The sequence below is a fragment of the Phalacrocorax carbo genome, chromosome 10 (genome assembly GCF_963921805.1).
Source record: "Phalacrocorax carbo chromosome 10, bPhaCar2.1, whole genome shotgun sequence".
Lineage (NCBI taxonomy): Eukaryota > Metazoa > Chordata > Aves > Suliformes > Phalacrocoracidae > Phalacrocorax > Phalacrocorax carbo.
The window spans coordinates 3,504,651-3,521,355 of NC_087522.1; the positions used below are offsets into that span (position 1 = coordinate 3,504,651).

Sequence of the window (16,705 nt, forward strand, 5' to 3'; positions counted from 1 at the left end):
GGTGGGACTTTCACATTAAATATACAACTGAGGCCAACTTTTAAAATGTCTTTTAAAAAAAAAGAAAAAAACCTCACACGCATACACACACACTTTGGCACACGAGCCTTAAGTTATATCACTTGAAACGTTTCAAAGTCAGAGGAGAGCTACTGGGATTTGGTGGTTTTTTTTTCTCCTTGTTTTTTTACTTTTTTTCCTTGTAAAAAGGTATCAAGCAGTGGTGTTGGTGAAGCATGAAGAGCGAGTCCAAATGCTGAACAGACGCAGAGCTGTCTCTGCGACGCTGCTCGACACTTGCACTCCGATTACTTTCCCAAAGCGGCTAGCTGATTACATACACGTATATAAAAACTAAACGCAGACATTCCCGGTTTTCAATGTGAAAACGGTAAAATGTAATCGAGTACTTGTGCATTTGCCATAGGGTCCTTCAGAAAAGGAACCATAAAAATATTTTTTTTTAATAAAAGTCTTTTTTCTTTGTTTTTTTTTTTTTTCCTTTTTTACCCTTAACTTAAGTAAAGAGCAAATATACACCTATAAGCAGGGTTCAGATCCACTTTACTGAGAGCCTGGAAGTCCGTACATCAAATTAATTCCCAGTGGCGTATCCGGACACCGGAACAGCTCCCAGCTCCACAGGGCCAGCGTTCCTGAAAGATCTGCAGCTCCTCCGGCTAACCAGGTTAGCCAGTGCAAAGCAAAGGCTTGTTCAAGCCTCATCTGTCTCAGCCAACGCTCCCCTGACAGACTCTGCGGCTGAGCAGCTCTCTGCTGAGCAGAGCCTCACACACGGGACCCGGCTCTGGGAGCATCAGAGCTAGCAATCTGGGCAACAAACCTGAGTCCTGGCGATTTCAACCCATATCAGGCTGTAACAATGAAAATATAAGCACCAAGCTTATATTTTCTTATTACTCAGAGGACAGACCACTGATTCCAGCTACTGAGAAACAGCTTCCAGAGGAGAGCCGGGAGGAATTTCAGTGATAGAGAAACTAGCTGTGCAATAAGAAAGTGCATTTAAAGGTAGCTTAAAACCAGATTAAAGATCAAATCGCCACTCAACAGGAGGGAGAATCAAGCTCCAGCAGCCACACTCCTTGGGCTGGGTGGATTAACATTCAGGCTCTCTCTCGCAAGTCCGAGGGGCAGGAGAGAAGCGTGCATTCCCGTGCTCCGACAGGGACACAGTTCTCCTGGCAGGCCATGCTCTCCTGCCCGGTTTGCTTCTGTGCAGTATCAGTTCTGGACAGCTGTCATCGGAATTCGTAGATAGGAGCGCTGTGCTCAGGAACGTGAGTTAAATTCAATGACTGATACCTGGGAGAGAGGGAGAAGACAGACAAGAGGATGACACAGAGCAACACAACCCCCCTAGCACTAATGGCTCCTGCTTGGCAGGTCCCAGAGCAGACATCCTGGTGGCTGGCTCTCCTCTTCCCCTTTATGTCTCAGAGTCAAGCCTCAGAGGTGTTCAGGCACCCAACACCCACTCACCCCGGGTGCCAAAACCCTGTGAGGTCTCAGCATCGTTCCTCACTTCCATTCCCGTACCTCTGAGCTACCCACAGCCAGGCCACATTCAAGGTGGGCTAACTGTGGTTTTTGGACACCTTTTGAAGTTCAACAACTTTCATGTTCAAACGGTGTTTGTTACAACTGCAAATTACACCCAGGTCTTTCAAAGCTTAGCTCAAGGGGATTCATCTGAAAGCCTCCCAGGTACCTTCCCTCCCCCTGAGAGCTTCCAGCCACCCTATGGATTCACTTGCTGTGCGTGACAAATACCCAAGGCTGTCAGAAGAAAAAGAGCTCTCCACAGCTACTTGTCACACAGCTTTAACAAGAAACCAACTAACTTTGACTGTTCCTTGTATCTTGCAGCAACACCCCAAGGTCTGTGGACTACAAAGCACCAGCCTAACAAGATTTCTGTGTACAAGGAAGCTGTTACATGTGAGAAAGCACTGAGCTCCTTCTTGAAGGCCCCTCCGACATCCTCTGAAGGGCCAAGGCACGGAAAGGCTCAAAGCTTGAATCACTGAGCAAAGCACAAACTGTGGGAGCACAGCCCTGCACACGAGGCCAGGCTGCCTTACGCGTGCCTGTCCCCATGGAAGGGCAGGAGCAAGAGCCCTGTGAGCATTTGGGCTGGAGACCAGGGCCACAGCACAGCTCCAGACCTCATATCTCCCCTGTGCCATGTTACAAGCCCGATTATCCCCAGCCATGCAAAAAGGGCAGCACTTTATACCACACGAATGGGCTGCTCTGGCCAAGAACAGCACGCACGGCCTCCCTTCTGCCCTGAGGTCCAACTGTCAGGCTGAGCCTCCTTCCCAGCCCAGAGAAGCACCGCCTGGACACTCCCAAGGCTGCAGACAAGCAGAAGAGGAGTCACTGTTTGGTTTGAGGAGCCACCCTTCAGCCTGCAGGAGGAAAGAAGCTTCCTTACCATTCTGAACTCCTATGGTAGTAATAGCCCTCTATAGATGCTGCTGACTTCTGGAAACAGATGTAATAGAAACCAGCAAAGGAAGCACCGCTGATGTCTTTGATAGTGTGATCTGGGACTAGGAACTGCTCCTGCACAGAAAACGCAGACCATATTTTAAAATGTCAGTCAAATACTAACGCCCCACACCTCAATCTGCCCTCCCAAACTGAATGCTGGTGCCCATTCACATGAAGGCATTCCTGGCTGAGCATTCCCTGCACTTGCAGCAGCCCAGACCACAGAGCCCACTGTGTTCTTTCACCACCTACCACTGCAGGCATCTTACAAGGAAGCAGATGACTGAGAACAGAACCAGTTTTAAGAGTGTACGAGATCAGTTTCAATTCAACACCTGCCCACTGCAAACCAGAAGCCAATTGCAAAAAATCAGGAATTGGAGCTGCCTGATGATGAAGAGAAGGCTCTGAGGACACCTTATTGCAGCTTTTCAGTACTTACAGGGGGAAGGAAGTACTTACAAGGAAGATGGAGAGAGACTTTTTACCAGGGCCTGTAGTGATAAGAGATGGGGTGATGGTTTTAAACTAAAAGAGGGTAGCTTTAGATTAAATATAAGCAAAAAATTCTTTAGTATGAGGGTGGTGAGACACTGGCACAGGCTGCCCTGAGAAGTTGTGGATGCCCCATCCCTGGAAGTGCTCAAGGCTAGGCTAGATGGGGCTTTGAGCAAGCAGATGTCCCTGCCCATACCAGGGGAGGGCGCATGCACTAGATAATCTTTAAAGGTCCCTTCCAACCCAAACCTTGATTCTGTGATTTCCTCCCACCACAGCTGCACAAAGCTTGTGTAAAGAGGGAGGAACCGATGCAGCTGAAGAGCAGAGAGGTGCAGACTGGCCAGTCTGCATGAAACACACAGGCCCTGCACAGGGACCGAAGACACCAATTCTCTCATCCTCCGGAGCACCACCAAGCAAGATTTTCCTGTTGTGTTTTTAGCTGTGACTGCAGCCCTTAAGGATGCAATTAGCTGGCTAGACAGGAGTCACACTGGAATTTGCAAGTATGGTGGGTTATGAGGTTGGTAGGGTCAGATCTTTTATTAAACCAGCGTAGCTGAAAAAGCTTTCAGGCACCACCAGCTTCTATCAGTCACTTGTAAGCAGCTCATCAGAGAAGGAGATGTGCAGACTTTACCTTCCATCTCATGAAGACATAGTCCCCATTTTTCAGATCCTCATAATCAAAGTCATCAGAGTTAAATGATTTTGCATACTGGTAAAAAGCCTGGAACTTCCCCTGAAACAAAAAAGAAAAAACCCAGGATGTTTATTTCAGGAGTAGAACTCACTAGTGCCAGCTGCTATTTAGGAGGGAAGAACTGTTGTGGAACAGGACCTTGTCACCGAAGGGGCTAGTCTTTCCCTGGAGCAGCACTAAACGCACACCCCAGGACTAGCACAAGGGAACACAGAGGACTGCCAGACATCCACAGCCATATCCAGCCTGGCCGGAGAAGCTACTACACTTCCAGAGGAAGGTATTTTGACAGAAACATAATAAACATCAAAGTCTGGCAAACAACAGCAAAGGTCAAGGCGGGAAGGCAATCAGCTGGCTGCTGTGGCACTGAGCCAGGGCACAGTGGCAGACACACCCTGACCCAAGCAGAGGGCTGAGGTGGCTGAGACGCAGGTACCAACCGCCCCACCTGTGCTGGAGAGGCACCTCTCCCCTTCTCCACTCCATTTTGCAACAAGTCTTCAAAATAAGGAGTGTGCTCTAGGGGGTCAAGAGACAGGAATTGCTCCTGCTCCCTTCCAACCCCAGGGCCAGCAAGTGGAAAGCAAAGACGCCCTTCTCATGGATCACAGCCATCAGCCTGCTGAAGGGATCTCTAGTTGCAAAGATTGCAATGAGAGAAGGAGGGAGACACCCAAAAAGGAGAGGTTTCCAGGTCTTTCTGACAGGTCTTGCATGGACACATGCTGCACCTCACCTACAAAACAGCTGCTCAGCCAGGACTGCATCTGGCCCCCTGATTTATTTACCCAGTGTTTACGATCCACATCTTCATCGGCATCCCACTTGCGCGTTAAGAAAGGGTGTTTTTTACTGATTATTTCCCCTTCAAAGAAAGTGGTGAGGGTTGGGTACTCCTAGGAGAGGAGAAAGACGAACAAGAGGTCAGAAGACTTGTCACCTAGAGACAGAAGCTCAAACGCAGACAGATGTGCACATGCTCAGCAAAAAGCAGCATCTCACAGCAAGAGCTCTGGGCAATCTGAGGCCGGTGCTCCAGTCCCACCAAGCGGCACCCTGACTCGTCCTCCCCCATGCCTCCTAAAGTCTGACTCGTACACATGCACAGCCTCCACTCCCTTATTCCAGCCTATCTCTGCCTCTCTATTCACTTCATAAATTAGAAGGAGCCATGTCGAGGCTGGACATCGGGGAAGCTCCCAGCTGGATGACCATAAGTGACGACTTACAGCCCGCATCCCTCCCCAGCGGATACCCAGCGGTTGCTGTGTGACTGCTACAGAGCCCCAAGGGCTGGATGAAGCCACCCCACCAGGAGAGAAGGTGCTCCTCCTCAGCTTCGCACTGGCACTGGATTAGGAGAACGCAGGCAAGGAACAGCAGGCTCAGCTGGGGTGAGCGAGCTTCTCCAAGCGCTCCCGTGTCATGACAGACATGCGGTGCGCTGCAGCTGAGAGAACCACCCCTGGGAGACAGCTCTCACCAACTGTCCGACACCACGAGCAGATCTTAGAGGACAGACAGGGAATGAAGCATGTAAAGACCTGACTGTTTGGGTCCTGATTTATTTTCTTTCAGCAATACGCCACCACTGGCAGAGCGCCTAAAGCTAACCGCAGAGTCAGATTTGGTTCTGCTCAGACCTTAAGGGATGCCAGATAAGCTTCCCTTGTTCAGGACTCCCATTGAGGCCCATCGTACTTGTTCAAAATGCCAACAACAACAGACTGAAGCTATTAAACTCCGTAGTGGTCAAATTTACCATCTGTTCCACTTCCTATTTCTCATGGCATCTTCTTCCACCCCATCAGGAAAAAGAAAACCCTTTACACAGCACCTTTTCTTGTTGCTTTGCAGTTAACACTCACCTCTGTAAGGCCTTTAATCTTCAAGTATCCACAGAGATAGGAGTTTTCCATATCCACATGCTAGAAGAGAGTGCAAAGTCCAACCATAAGCATAGGCATGAAGGCACTCAATTAATCCAAAGCAGTTTCTAACACCTCCAAGGCTAATGTCAGCTTCAACTGGTGCAGACTGTCCAGCTTACTGCCCAACACTCACACTGGCAGCCTTTCCCCATGGCTGGGAACCACTCGGAAAGATCATTTACAGGTGCCTGGCTCACCTCTGACGGCTCCCAAGTCCCAGGCCTGACAACAGCCCCCTGCTTCCAGCTCCATCACACTCAGGCAACACCCTCTGTCCAGAGATCTCTAACAGGAAGCAACACACACACCCCCCTCCACCCAGAAGGAAGCAGACTCACAATTTTCTCCAAGTGAGAGCCACTGGCAGAATCACCCACACTCCCAGCCCCCACATTTCCCAGTCACAAACTAGCATTCAGGTGAGGGAAGAGTAAAAGCATCTATTTACTGGAGATAATTCATGCTAGAGGAAGACAGCATGGCCCTGAGCTTCGCCATCTGCTTATTTAACAGGCCTGACCGACGCCTAACATGCTACGCGTACTCTGCCTAGCACCCGCACAGCCCCACGCCAAAGCCTGCTCAGAAGCCAGACGATGCCTCGTGTGTTTTGAAAGAGGCCTTTCTCCCAGATCTAATGCTTTTATGCCACCCTTCTTTTGAGTTACGGGGCTGCATCTCGCTGCTTCTGCTGTGCAGAAGCTAGGCAGGGGGCTGCATCTGTTCCAAGCACCTTTAAAACCAGGGGATTTTCTAAGCTTTTCCCTCTGACATCTCCAGATCAGTTTTCAAAGCAAGAAGCAAGTTATTTGGGGAAGTGCAAACATCAACTGTGATAGGATGGATCTTCCCCACCTGTGATCAAAGTGACATTTCTCTGCACTCAGCACAGGGAGAGCAGGCAGCCACCTCTTCTCAGCTGACACATGCAGAACAGAACAGCAGCATTTTTAGCACAAAGGCACAGCCAGCCCCCTGCGAGAAGGCAGCATGCAGTGAGGCCGATCAGCCATAGGATGTCCCCACCACGGCAAACCGCACCAGGTACGCTTGTGCTGTTGACAAGCGGAGGACCGTATGTGAAAACAGACGGTCCTGTTCAAACACCACCCCATCTGCTGACCCTGGGGCTCTGACACTACTCCACAACGTCAGCACACACGTCAAGCTTCATCACTGCACTTCCTACAAGCTCAGTCACAGCCCCCAGATCCCATGCCACCAAACGGGGAACAAAGCTGTGACTCGCAGGGTGCTCTATAGGAAAGCGTGTATCAGATGTCTGGCTTGCCTGCGTACTAATGACTCCACACCTCACCAGCTCTGCCCAAAGCGATCGTGCCAATGCCTAGGACTAAAAATAAAGCACGCAGGGTGACAATGACTGCAGGGAGGAATGGGAAAGCCGCACAAGCCAGCCAGCGTAGCGATTCCCCAGCACAGCTGGGCACTACAGCTGTCTGGCTGCATTCCTGACACTGACAAACCATCATGCTTCGCCCCAGGCTCCCTGCTCAGCCCAGGGGAGCCTCCAACACTCCAGGGACGGGGGAACCCTGGGTCCCAGCTCCAACCATGCCATGCTCTGCCAACCAGGGACCAGGACCTGGATCCCTGCTGATCTCCAGCCAAGCCTGAAATACAGGCTGTCCTGCTGGTAGGGACTTCCCAGGACACCACCCACTCTAAGCCAGGCTCTAACTCTTCCACCCTGTGGCACGGAGGTGCCTGGCCACTCCAGAGCCAGAAGGGAATGGGGAAGGGGTGCCAGGTTATGAACCTTGCCAGGCCCAAGGGGAAGGGGGCAAAGAGGGGTTGGGGGGAGGCTTGAGCACCGCAGGTCCTCCTCAGGGTTTGACAGGAAGGGAAAAAGGAGGTGGCCCTGAAGAAAAGAATTCTCTCCTGGGGCCTGAGGGGAAGAGGACAGGGTCTTTTCCCCAATCCTGGAAGGAAGGGAAAGCACACAGAGATCCCTCCAGCAGCTGAGGACTCACAGCCGTTACCGGGCTTGATGGAACCAGGGAAATCACGAAGGAAACAGGGGCAGGGAGGACCGTGGCCCTTTCGGGGCCTGAGAGGAAGGGTTCCCCTGAGGCCTCCGCCACCCCGGTCACACCCCACCAGGACAGAGAGGAACAGGGATGCTGGGACTGAGGGAAAGGGACCTCCCCCTTCTCGGTCACAGGCCTCGCTGGGGCTCAAGGGTAGGAATTGAGGGGTGGGGGGAAGCACAACATCTGGGCTCGGAGGGGACGGGGGAGGGCAGGCACCGAGCCGGGGCGTGGGGAGCAACCAGGGCCTGAGGGAACGGGGGGGGCGAGGGGGGTGGTAACCAGGGCCTGAGGGAATGGGGGGGGGGCGGTAACCAGGGCCTGAGGGAATGGGGGGGGGGGGGCGGTAACCAGGGCCTGAGGGAATGGGGGGGGGGGGGGCGGTAACCAGGGCCTGAGGGAATGGGGGGGGGCGGTAACCAGGGCCTGAGGGAATGGGGGAGGGGGGCGGTAACCAGGGCCTGAGGGAACGGGGGGGATAAGGCGGGGGAACCGCGGCCCTCACCTGCATGACGACCTCCACCTCGTAGGCATTGCCCTTGCTGCGCTGCTGCCCGCGGAACTTGGCGCCGCTGTAAAGCAGCGAGGTGGCTACGCCGGGCTGCGCCGTGTTGATGGGGGGCGGCGGTACCAGGCTACTGGCGGCCGCTCCGGAGGGTGACGAAGAGGCCGATCCCGCCGCTCCACCCGCACGGCACCGCTCGCTTCTCACCGGCATCTCGGGTGGGTCCCCGGGCGCCAGCGTGGCCGGGGCCGGGCGGGGCCGGGGGCGCGGCCCGCTCCGCTCCGCTCCCGCACGCCGAGGCCGCCGCCGCCGCCACCGCTGCCTCAGGGCCTCCCGGCAGCGCCTCCGCGCCCTCCCATTGGCCCTCGCGGGCGCTGCGTGAGGGGCGGTTCCTGGCACCGATTGGCCGCGGGAGCGGGGCACGCGCTTCCTCCCGGTAGGCGCTGCCGCGGGGCCTGCTGGGAAATGTAGTGGTTTCTTCACACCACAAAGAGGACGGGACGGCTGAAGGGTCAAAACGCGTTCGCAGCGCGGATTGGCCGCTGCCGCCGCAACATGGCGGCGCCCATGAGGCGGGAGGGAGGCGGCGGTTGTTCCTTCTCGTCCCTTCGCCGTGATGTGGCGCGGCTGTTACCGGCTGCTGCGAGGCCGCTCCCTGACCGCCGACCTCCCCCGACTGCCTCCCGCGGTCGGCGGGAGCGGCCCGGTGGGGCCGGGCGGGGGCCGGAGCTACGCCCCACCTGCAGGTGAGGGAGCGCCGGGCCGCCCGGGGCCTCTCCAGCCCCGTCAAGGTCACCTCGGGTAGGGGGAGGGCTGGGTCCGGCGACCCCAGCGTCGGTGGAAATACGGGAAACGGTCAAACGCCTCCACCCCTACCGCGGCGGGGCGGGACCCCCATGGGGCCAGGGCTCCCTTTCGTGGGGTGAGCGGGTGCTGCCCCCTTCCCCTGACATTAACCGGGGGTCAGAGGGGGGATTCGCTGGCAGTACGGCCAAGTCCTCAGTGCACCACTTTGCTTTTGTGTTTTGGTTGGGTTTTTAGTGATTTTGGGGGAGGATGGTACCTAGCCCGGGTGGTTGAGGCACATTCTGGGCCATGTGTCCCCCCCCACCCCCCAGTAGATTTTGCTGGAAACGTGTGGGTTCGAGGGCAGTAAAATAGCTTCATTCTGTCTGAGGTGGGGCTATGGAGTTGCAGTGACTCATCGTGGGGTGTGGGGAGCCCACTGACATGACTCAGGACTCTTCCAGGGTACGCAGATATTAATCTTTTCAGAACTGTGCCTCAACAGCACGGCATTTTCTGAGGCCCCGAAGCTTGCAGGTTGCTGAGCCTGAGCAAATCCTGTTCCGTTTTCCCAGCGGGAAAGTGGGGGTTTTTAGCATAGAATAACAGACCTGCAGCCTGGCCTGCTCTTTTCACGCCTCACAAGGTAGATTTAAGGGTTCGGGGTTTACAATCGATTGCTGTCTTCAGGGGAACGGCTTGCAGATTCTTCCTGCCTTGCATGAGAGATACAAGCTTTTGCAACATGTGTACTTCGGCTCTCAGATGTTGGGAGCTCATGAAGCAGTGCTGTAGGAAAGGAGGCTGCTCTTAGAACAGACACCTGCAGTTCCCTTGGGCTCACCTTGCTGGTGGAGCAGGTGAATTCCCAAGCTGGAGATGGATGCATGCACTGGAGGTGGCTGCAGGGAGGTGATACTTCCCCTGGTGACTCAGTGGCACGCTGCAGTGTGTGTGACATGTCGCCAACACCATCCAGCTGTCACCATATGTGCCTGCAATAAACCTGCCCCCATGGGCAGTCGCAGCAAAGGGAACAGCGTCCCTGCATGCTCTGGCAGCTGTGGTTCTTCCAGCCAGTGCATCAGCTGCAGTTCAAAGCAGAGAATGAGCGAGATGCACTGAGGGAGAGCAGGTGGGCTGGCTCTGGGTGGGTTTGTCGGTGGTGGGGGTGGGCAGGGAGGTCGCTGGGGCCTTGCCCTGCCTCTAACCCAGCTCTGTTATTTTTCTCGTTGCTTTGAGAGCAAGCAGGGAGAGAGAGCTAGCCAAGGCGGTTCAGGGATTATGTGTCAAAGATGACTGCAGTGGGAAAATCTTGAAAGATTGAGCCCAGAGTGAAACTCCTCTACCAGGCTGGGAAGAAGTGCTGGGCCAGGTCTGCTTGGGAAACCACCCCTGCCAGGCTCTGCAGAAACTCGCTGCAGGCCAGCTCGAAGGGAGCTGATAGCCCAGCCTGGGCCGGTGGAAGCAAAGTCAAGCCACTCCAGTGCACTTGTCGGTTACGTGCAGCAACACTCTTTTTTTCACCGGTTTCATGGTGCTTCCCTGGTTGAGTGGAGGTCGCTGAAACGGTGCAGTGCTTGGAAGCTGAAGATGAGTGGGAGGGATTTTTGTGGTCAGGCCACCTTGACAGCACCAAGGGCTCTGTCTTTCTGGGCTTTGATGGGGAGCGCGGGAAGCAGCTGAACCTCCTCTGACTGCCTTCTGAATGGCTGTGTTTTTTGTTTTTGCCCCCAGAGAGGAAGCGGTTTTACCAGAACGTGAGCATCTCACAAGGAGAAGGTGAGTACGGCCGCCAGGACACCCCAGGAGGGGTGTTATCACCCTGCGCTGCTTCAGCGAGAGCGCAGCCCACCCGCAACCCAGGCTGTGCAAGTGGGGTATTTGTCACTAGCCTGCTGTGCCCTTTGCTCATCTACAGTGAAACTGTGTGGTGGGAAACAACTTCCAAGACCTTTTGGGGGAAAAAATATATCAAAATGATGATGATGGTGACAGTGGGAAACTCGAGTATCCCTGGTCCCTTGCTGCTGTCAGCATTGGCTCCAAATCTGCTCCCACTGTGGGGTTGTCTGTTGTTCCTTAGTGCCTACTCCTCTTTGATCCCCCAGGATTTATACTCTGATTCCCCAGGAGGCTTTGAAATAAACCTGGACCACCGGAAGCTGAAAACACCCCAGGCCAAGCTCTTCACTGTCCCCAGTGAGGCCTTGGCCATCGCAGTGGCAACAGAGTGGGACTCCCAGAAAGACACCATCAAGTTCTACACTATGCACCTGGTGAGCACAGCAGCTTGGGACACCCAGACCTTGGTGGGGCAGAAGGCAGTTTGTTGGGAGCAGTCAGGGCAAGGAAATCAGGATTAAAGACAGGCAATCAAAATGCCAGGGGTTAAAGATGTGTTTGCCAGGCCACTGCCACCTGGCAAGAGCTTTGCCAGCTGGCAGAATGGATTCCAGAGCAAGGGCTGAGAACCGCTTTGGGGCTGGGAACTGCTTTGGGGTGTAAAGCCTTGCACCAGGGTGTTGAGACGGGGGCATCTTCTGAGAACACTTCCTTCTGCATCTTGCCTCTGCCAGCTCTCCTGAGTACTTGCAGTAGAATTGGCATGGCTTAGTCTAAAACTGGGGTGACCATGTAGACATGAAAACAGTCTCCAAACACAAACACGGATGGAGCAGGTTGTCCTTAAGCCCATGGAATTGGGGACAAGATGTTGGGACTTTGGCTGGGCACTGGGGAGAACCTTGTGGTTGTGAGGGCAGTTACATACTGTCTGGGGTGGAATCTGTGTCACCAGGGGACTTGGGAAGGGGATAGCAGGAGGCAGGAGAAAATGGGGTGAGCTCTAGAGCAGTCTGTGAGCCCTCTCCCCAGTGCTTGATGGGACTGCTCCCAAGGCTTCTGAAACCAGTGAGGAGTTTCCTATTATGTGAGCCATGTTCTGGCCCTGCATCCCTTTTACCTGCATTCCTCGGTTCTCTGGCTGCCCTAAATTCCTCTGCTTCTTCTTGGCCTTGTACAATGGAAGCTGCTGCTTCCCCAAGCCTTGAATAGCAGTGGTTTAAACTGCCTTTATCCCACAGACCACGCTGTGCAACACGGCACTGGACAATCCCACGCAGCGAAACAAAATGCAGCTGATCCGTGCAGCTGTGAAGTTCCTGGAGACTGACACTGTCTGGTATGAGATGGGGGCCCCACTGGCACAGAGGCGAGGTTGTCTTGTTGCAGTGTGGTTTTTGGAAGGGAGACTGCGGGAAGAGAGGGAAAATGTCTGCTACGACTCAGTCGTGGCATGGCTTTGGTTTTGGCCGGAGGGTTTGGATTAGTTTAGGCCAGTCCTACATCTGCCAACCTAGTGGAAGTCCGTGCACCCGAAGGGCATAGGTATGGGGGAGAATGGGGATCTAGTCCTCTGTTGAACTCTGTTTTGGACACCTCCATGCTGGGCAAGGGCAGGAGCAGCAGGAAATTAAGATCTCCTTGGGGAAAAGTAAACATCTTTGAAAGGCCTGTGGGAATCTGTCAGCCCAGTCCCTGGTACTCCTGTGCCCCTACAGGCAGCTCAGATTCCTGTACCACTAGCAAAATGCCCTTAGTCCCTGTGGGCTGTAGGATCAAGCCTGCTCATGCCCAAGCTCCTGTCTCACGGTCCCAACCTCTGAGGTGTTCACTGGCAGCTGCTCAGCTCCTGTGAGGACAGGGGAACAGGGCACCCCCATCTGCCTTTGGTCAGGCTGGCTGTGGGGAGTGCTGAGCTGAGCCGCTGGGCAAGGCGAGGCAGGAGGAGTGGCCCCATATAAAGAGTTCCAGTGGGATATGTCCCGGGCTCTAACAGCTAAAGCTTGCTGCGTCCTGTGGCTGGCTACCTGCAATTATCTGTTCACAGTTTGCTGCTCAGTTTGGTAGTAAGATAAAACTGCCCCTTCTGGAACAACAAAAAGATCTGAATTTGGTGATGAGCATGGGGATTGTTCCCAGTCACTGCTGCTGGTGCCTGGGTGGACAGCAGGCCCTTGTTCCCCTCGCTGGGGTCTGGTGGGGGGCAGCTTCCTTCCCAGAGGTGTGCCCCAGCCTGGCAGGGAGTTGTCTGGCAGCCTGGGAGTGAACATCCAGTGTGGTTTTGTTCTGCAATGTCCCAGCTACCGTGTGGAGGAGCCAGCTGCCTTGGCAGAGCTGCAGAAGAATGAATGGGATCCCGTTGTCACCTGGGCTGAGGAAAGGTAAGAGGTCAAAGATGTTTCTGTCTGCTTATGTCCTGCCCTGCTGAGGCCAGGAGCTCTAGTGCTTGTGACCGACAGAGCTGCAAGGTTCACAAGCTCTGTGCTTTTCTAAGGGGCTGGGTGATTGTTCCAGGTACAATGTGGCAATTGGCTCCTCGACCAGCATCCTGGGGCCAAACATCCCAGCCAGCACCAAGGAAACCTTTGTCAGCCATCTGGCATCTTACAACATGTGGGCCCTGCAAGGTGAGAGAGACTGGGCTGGACAGCCCTCTGCTCAGGCTGTGCCAGTGGGGGAAGTGCTTCCTCTCCATGGGGCAGAAAAGTGACTGTAATGTTTTCCCTCTCCTGCTGATACACTGAGATAATTGGAGTGTTGAGATTTGTGTTTCAAATATGCAGGCCAGTCCCTTAGCTGTATTTAAGGGTAGGGACTCTCCCTTTAGTGCTGTTAGTGTTCGGGGCCTGACTGTGCTGACGTGCGAGCTGTTTGCTCTACCCTAGTGCAAATAACTTCTTTAATGCCAAACTTGCTAATAACTTAGTCCTGGCTTCGTTACCAGGAAAAGAAGTGAGGTTTAGTACTCTGAGTGTCCCTAGTTTTGTGCATTCTCCTCACTCTTTCACCCTTATAGCCCACTTGATCTTGCCTTAAACTGCCGAATGATACCTAAGATAAACAGATGAAGTAATGTTTGTTTTGCTGAAGTCCTCAAATGCAAGACTTGAATGAGCAGCAGATGTTGAAACCCACAGAAGACATTAGCTGAGCAGCTAGGGAAAGGTATCAGGGACAGGATTCCTGCGACAGGAACTGCAAAGCCTTCCCATTACCCCTGAAAAGAAATGATTCATCAAAGAATATCTTTACGTCATGGTTTGTTATATGGGTAGGCAGGGTGGAAGGGAAAGGCATGTGTGTCCCCTGGGGAAGGGGAGCCCCTGGGCAGCTGGTCAGCTTTAGACTTGAAATTCAAGGTCTGGCCTAGACTGGTAGTGCAGGACGAGTCTGACTTCAGTTCCTTCCTTAGACCCTGTCCATGCACAGGCACCTCCATTTCTTGTCAGCTTGAGCTGAACTCAGCAGCTCAGAGTTTTGAGCCCTCCTTTCTTTCTCCTCTTTCCAGATGTGCATGTCTGTGGGATTTGCTCTGGCCCCTCAGCCACCAGGCGCTTTCTTTCCTCCCCTGAAGAGGGGTGTCTTGCAAGCCAGTAGCTGGTGGCATGGCAGGAAAGAACTCTGTTTACCAGCTGAGTATTTTGCTGACACAGCTCTCCCAGGGTGCAGCCCATCACACACACCACGCACAGTGTTCTTCTAGGAGTGTTTATAGATGTGGACAGTTCTTTTATCACCCAACAGTATACAAGTCCCTCTCACCCTAGACTTTCAGCTGAGGTCCGGAATACTCAGGCCTGGATGGGTATCCTTCCCCTTTGCACAGGGCAGGTTTGTGGCAGAATGAAAGGAGGCAGTTTCCAAGGCATAGCCTTTGTTGCTGCAGTGACAGTGGCCAGAACAGCGCTTTGTGTCTGCTGTTAACTGCAGATCTGATGCTAAAGTGCCCAGATGCAAGTGGGAGGTATCACTGTCCCTGAGGAGGTACCACGCCCCGACCGTCTCTTCAGAGACGGTGAAGATGCTGCTGTAAAGCTGCAGAAAACAACCATAAATCTTGTTTGTTTTGGGTTATTCCTTCCCAGGTATAGAATATGTAATCACCCAGCTGAAATCCCTGATTCTGTCCATGGGTCTGATTGACAGGCACATTACAGTAGAGAAAGCCGTGCTTCTGTCTCGCCTGGAGGAAGAATACCAGGTAAATGATGTTACAGAACAGCCCTATAATTCAAATAGCAATAATCTCAGCATGACAAATGCATCTCCCACCACAAATAACTGGCAAGGGAAGTGCCTGCTATTGCAGGAGAGGTTCCGCTCTCCGAGTCTCCCCATTTGAGAGAGTTTGGATGCACTGCTGTAGAGCAACATCATGGGCAAAACAGCCCAGAGCGCTCCCGGGGCTGCCAGTTTCTTTTTGCAGAACCCAGATGGCTGGTTTTTTCCCTTCTCTAATCTGCTGTGCAAAGTCATGGCTGGCTTCTCTTGCTGTGGGTTATCCAGCCTGGAGGTCTTGGTAGACACCAAGCTAATAACTTGCTTGCTGGAAACTGGCCTGGTGTGAAGCTCTCACTGACCTGAAAGTGGCTGAAGTTGATGGGAATCTTTTCATCCTCCCCTTGAGGGGCTTTGCCTTAGACCCTGTACAGATGAAGCATGTCCTTCCACTGAACTCATCTGGAGATCTCCCTACCCCTGTAGTCAGTGATCAGCACAGCTCCTGGGGGTTACCAGTGTTTCACAAACATGAAAAGGGAGGCTGAGAATTGCTGAGCAGCTCTACGTATCAGTTCTGAACTGACTCGTGTTCCTCCTCTCCCTCAGATTCAACGGTGGGGCAACGTGGAGTGGGCCCACGATTATGATCTGTGCGAGCTGCGTGCTCGCGCAGCAGCTGGGACTCTCTTTGTTCACCTATGTTCGGAGAGCTCAACTGTAAAACACAAGCTGTTGCAGGACTGAGGCTGTTGGGCTGGGCACAGGAGGAAAATGCCCAGCTGTGAATCGCTGGTATGACCCAGTGGATGGGAACCACCCTTCTGCCACCACGCCTTTCCTGGGATCAGCCTTGTGCTGAGGAACTGCGCCTTTGTGGGCAACTCCTTGCTTGGACTGCCTGCCGCAGTGCAGCACCAGCAATTTTGAGCCCGCAAGGAGAAAAGGTCAAGGTGAGCTTCCTCTGCATCCCCAAGACAGCAGCTCTGTCCATTACCGGTGTCTGCAACTCATCGGAGGAGCTCCCACGAAAGAAACAGCTTCCTGGGCAGGGCACGGCACAGACATACCCAGCATATGCCACATGTCTTCATAGCTGCCAGCTCCTGACACACACTTGTTATGGAAATCTGAAAACAGACTCCATTGCATCTGTTCTTCATCCCTCAGTGTGCCTGTATGTAACATCAGGGTCTCTCTGTTTGATTAAAGGCATGCCCCTGTTAGATACAGAAAGCCAATGCTGCTGAGTATTTCTTTGTTTTAATCACCAAACCGTGGTGTAGGTCCTGAGCTGCCAGGTTCCAGGCAGGCGCTGGGACAGCTGGAGGCTGAAAAAAACATGGAGCAGAGCTGAGCAGACACTAACTACCAAACAGATCTGCTCCCTCTGCATCTGTGTGTGAGCTTCTCCATGCTAGGTGCCCTGTCCTTGCAGCCAAGGAGTAGCAGGGAGCCGACTGTGCAGTCCTGGAGCAAGAGGTGGGAAGCCTGGGCCCTTGCCATCTTCAGAAGCACAGGGTACTACGAGCTAAATCTGTATATGACAGGTAGCACCAGCCACGGGGCTTTTGGAGAGACCAGGTCTCTCCCCAGAGTGCATATGCAGCCACCCTCTCATTTAACCTTCCCACCTTTCTCC

At 53.6% G+C, this 16,705-nt stretch overlaps 2 protein-coding genes across 2 annotated transcripts; one reads left to right on the forward strand and one right to left on the reverse strand.

Annotated features, from left to right (window-relative positions):
• Positions 1 to 166: 166 nt before the first annotated feature.
• On the reverse strand, positions 167 to 8,566 carry GID4 (GID complex subunit 4 homolog). Its single transcript, XM_064461463.1, has 6 exons — positions 8,215 to 8,566; positions 5,596 to 5,655; positions 4,516 to 4,623; positions 3,662 to 3,763; positions 2,462 to 2,592; positions 167 to 1,326 (listed from the first exon to the last, which is right to left on the reverse strand). The coding sequence occupies exons 1-6, from the start codon at positions 8,425 to 8,427 to the stop codon at positions 1,263 to 1,265; spliced, it is 678 nt and encodes a 225-aa protein (XP_064317533.1). The 5' UTR covers positions 8,428 to 8,566; the 3' UTR covers positions 167 to 1,262.
• A 179-nt stretch (positions 8,567 to 8,745) lies between these two features.
• ATPAF2 (ATP synthase mitochondrial F1 complex assembly factor 2) lies at positions 8,746 to 16,304 on the forward strand. Its single transcript, XM_064461464.1, has 8 exons — positions 8,746 to 8,960; positions 10,738 to 10,782; positions 11,134 to 11,279; positions 12,087 to 12,184; positions 13,146 to 13,226; positions 13,360 to 13,472; positions 14,931 to 15,046; positions 15,673 to 16,304. Exons 1-8 carry the CDS (start codon positions 8,831 to 8,833, stop codon positions 15,808 to 15,810), a joined length of 867 nt encoding a protein of 288 aa, XP_064317534.1. The 5' UTR covers positions 8,746 to 8,830; the 3' UTR covers positions 15,811 to 16,304.
• Positions 16,305 to 16,705: the final 401 nt, after the last annotated feature.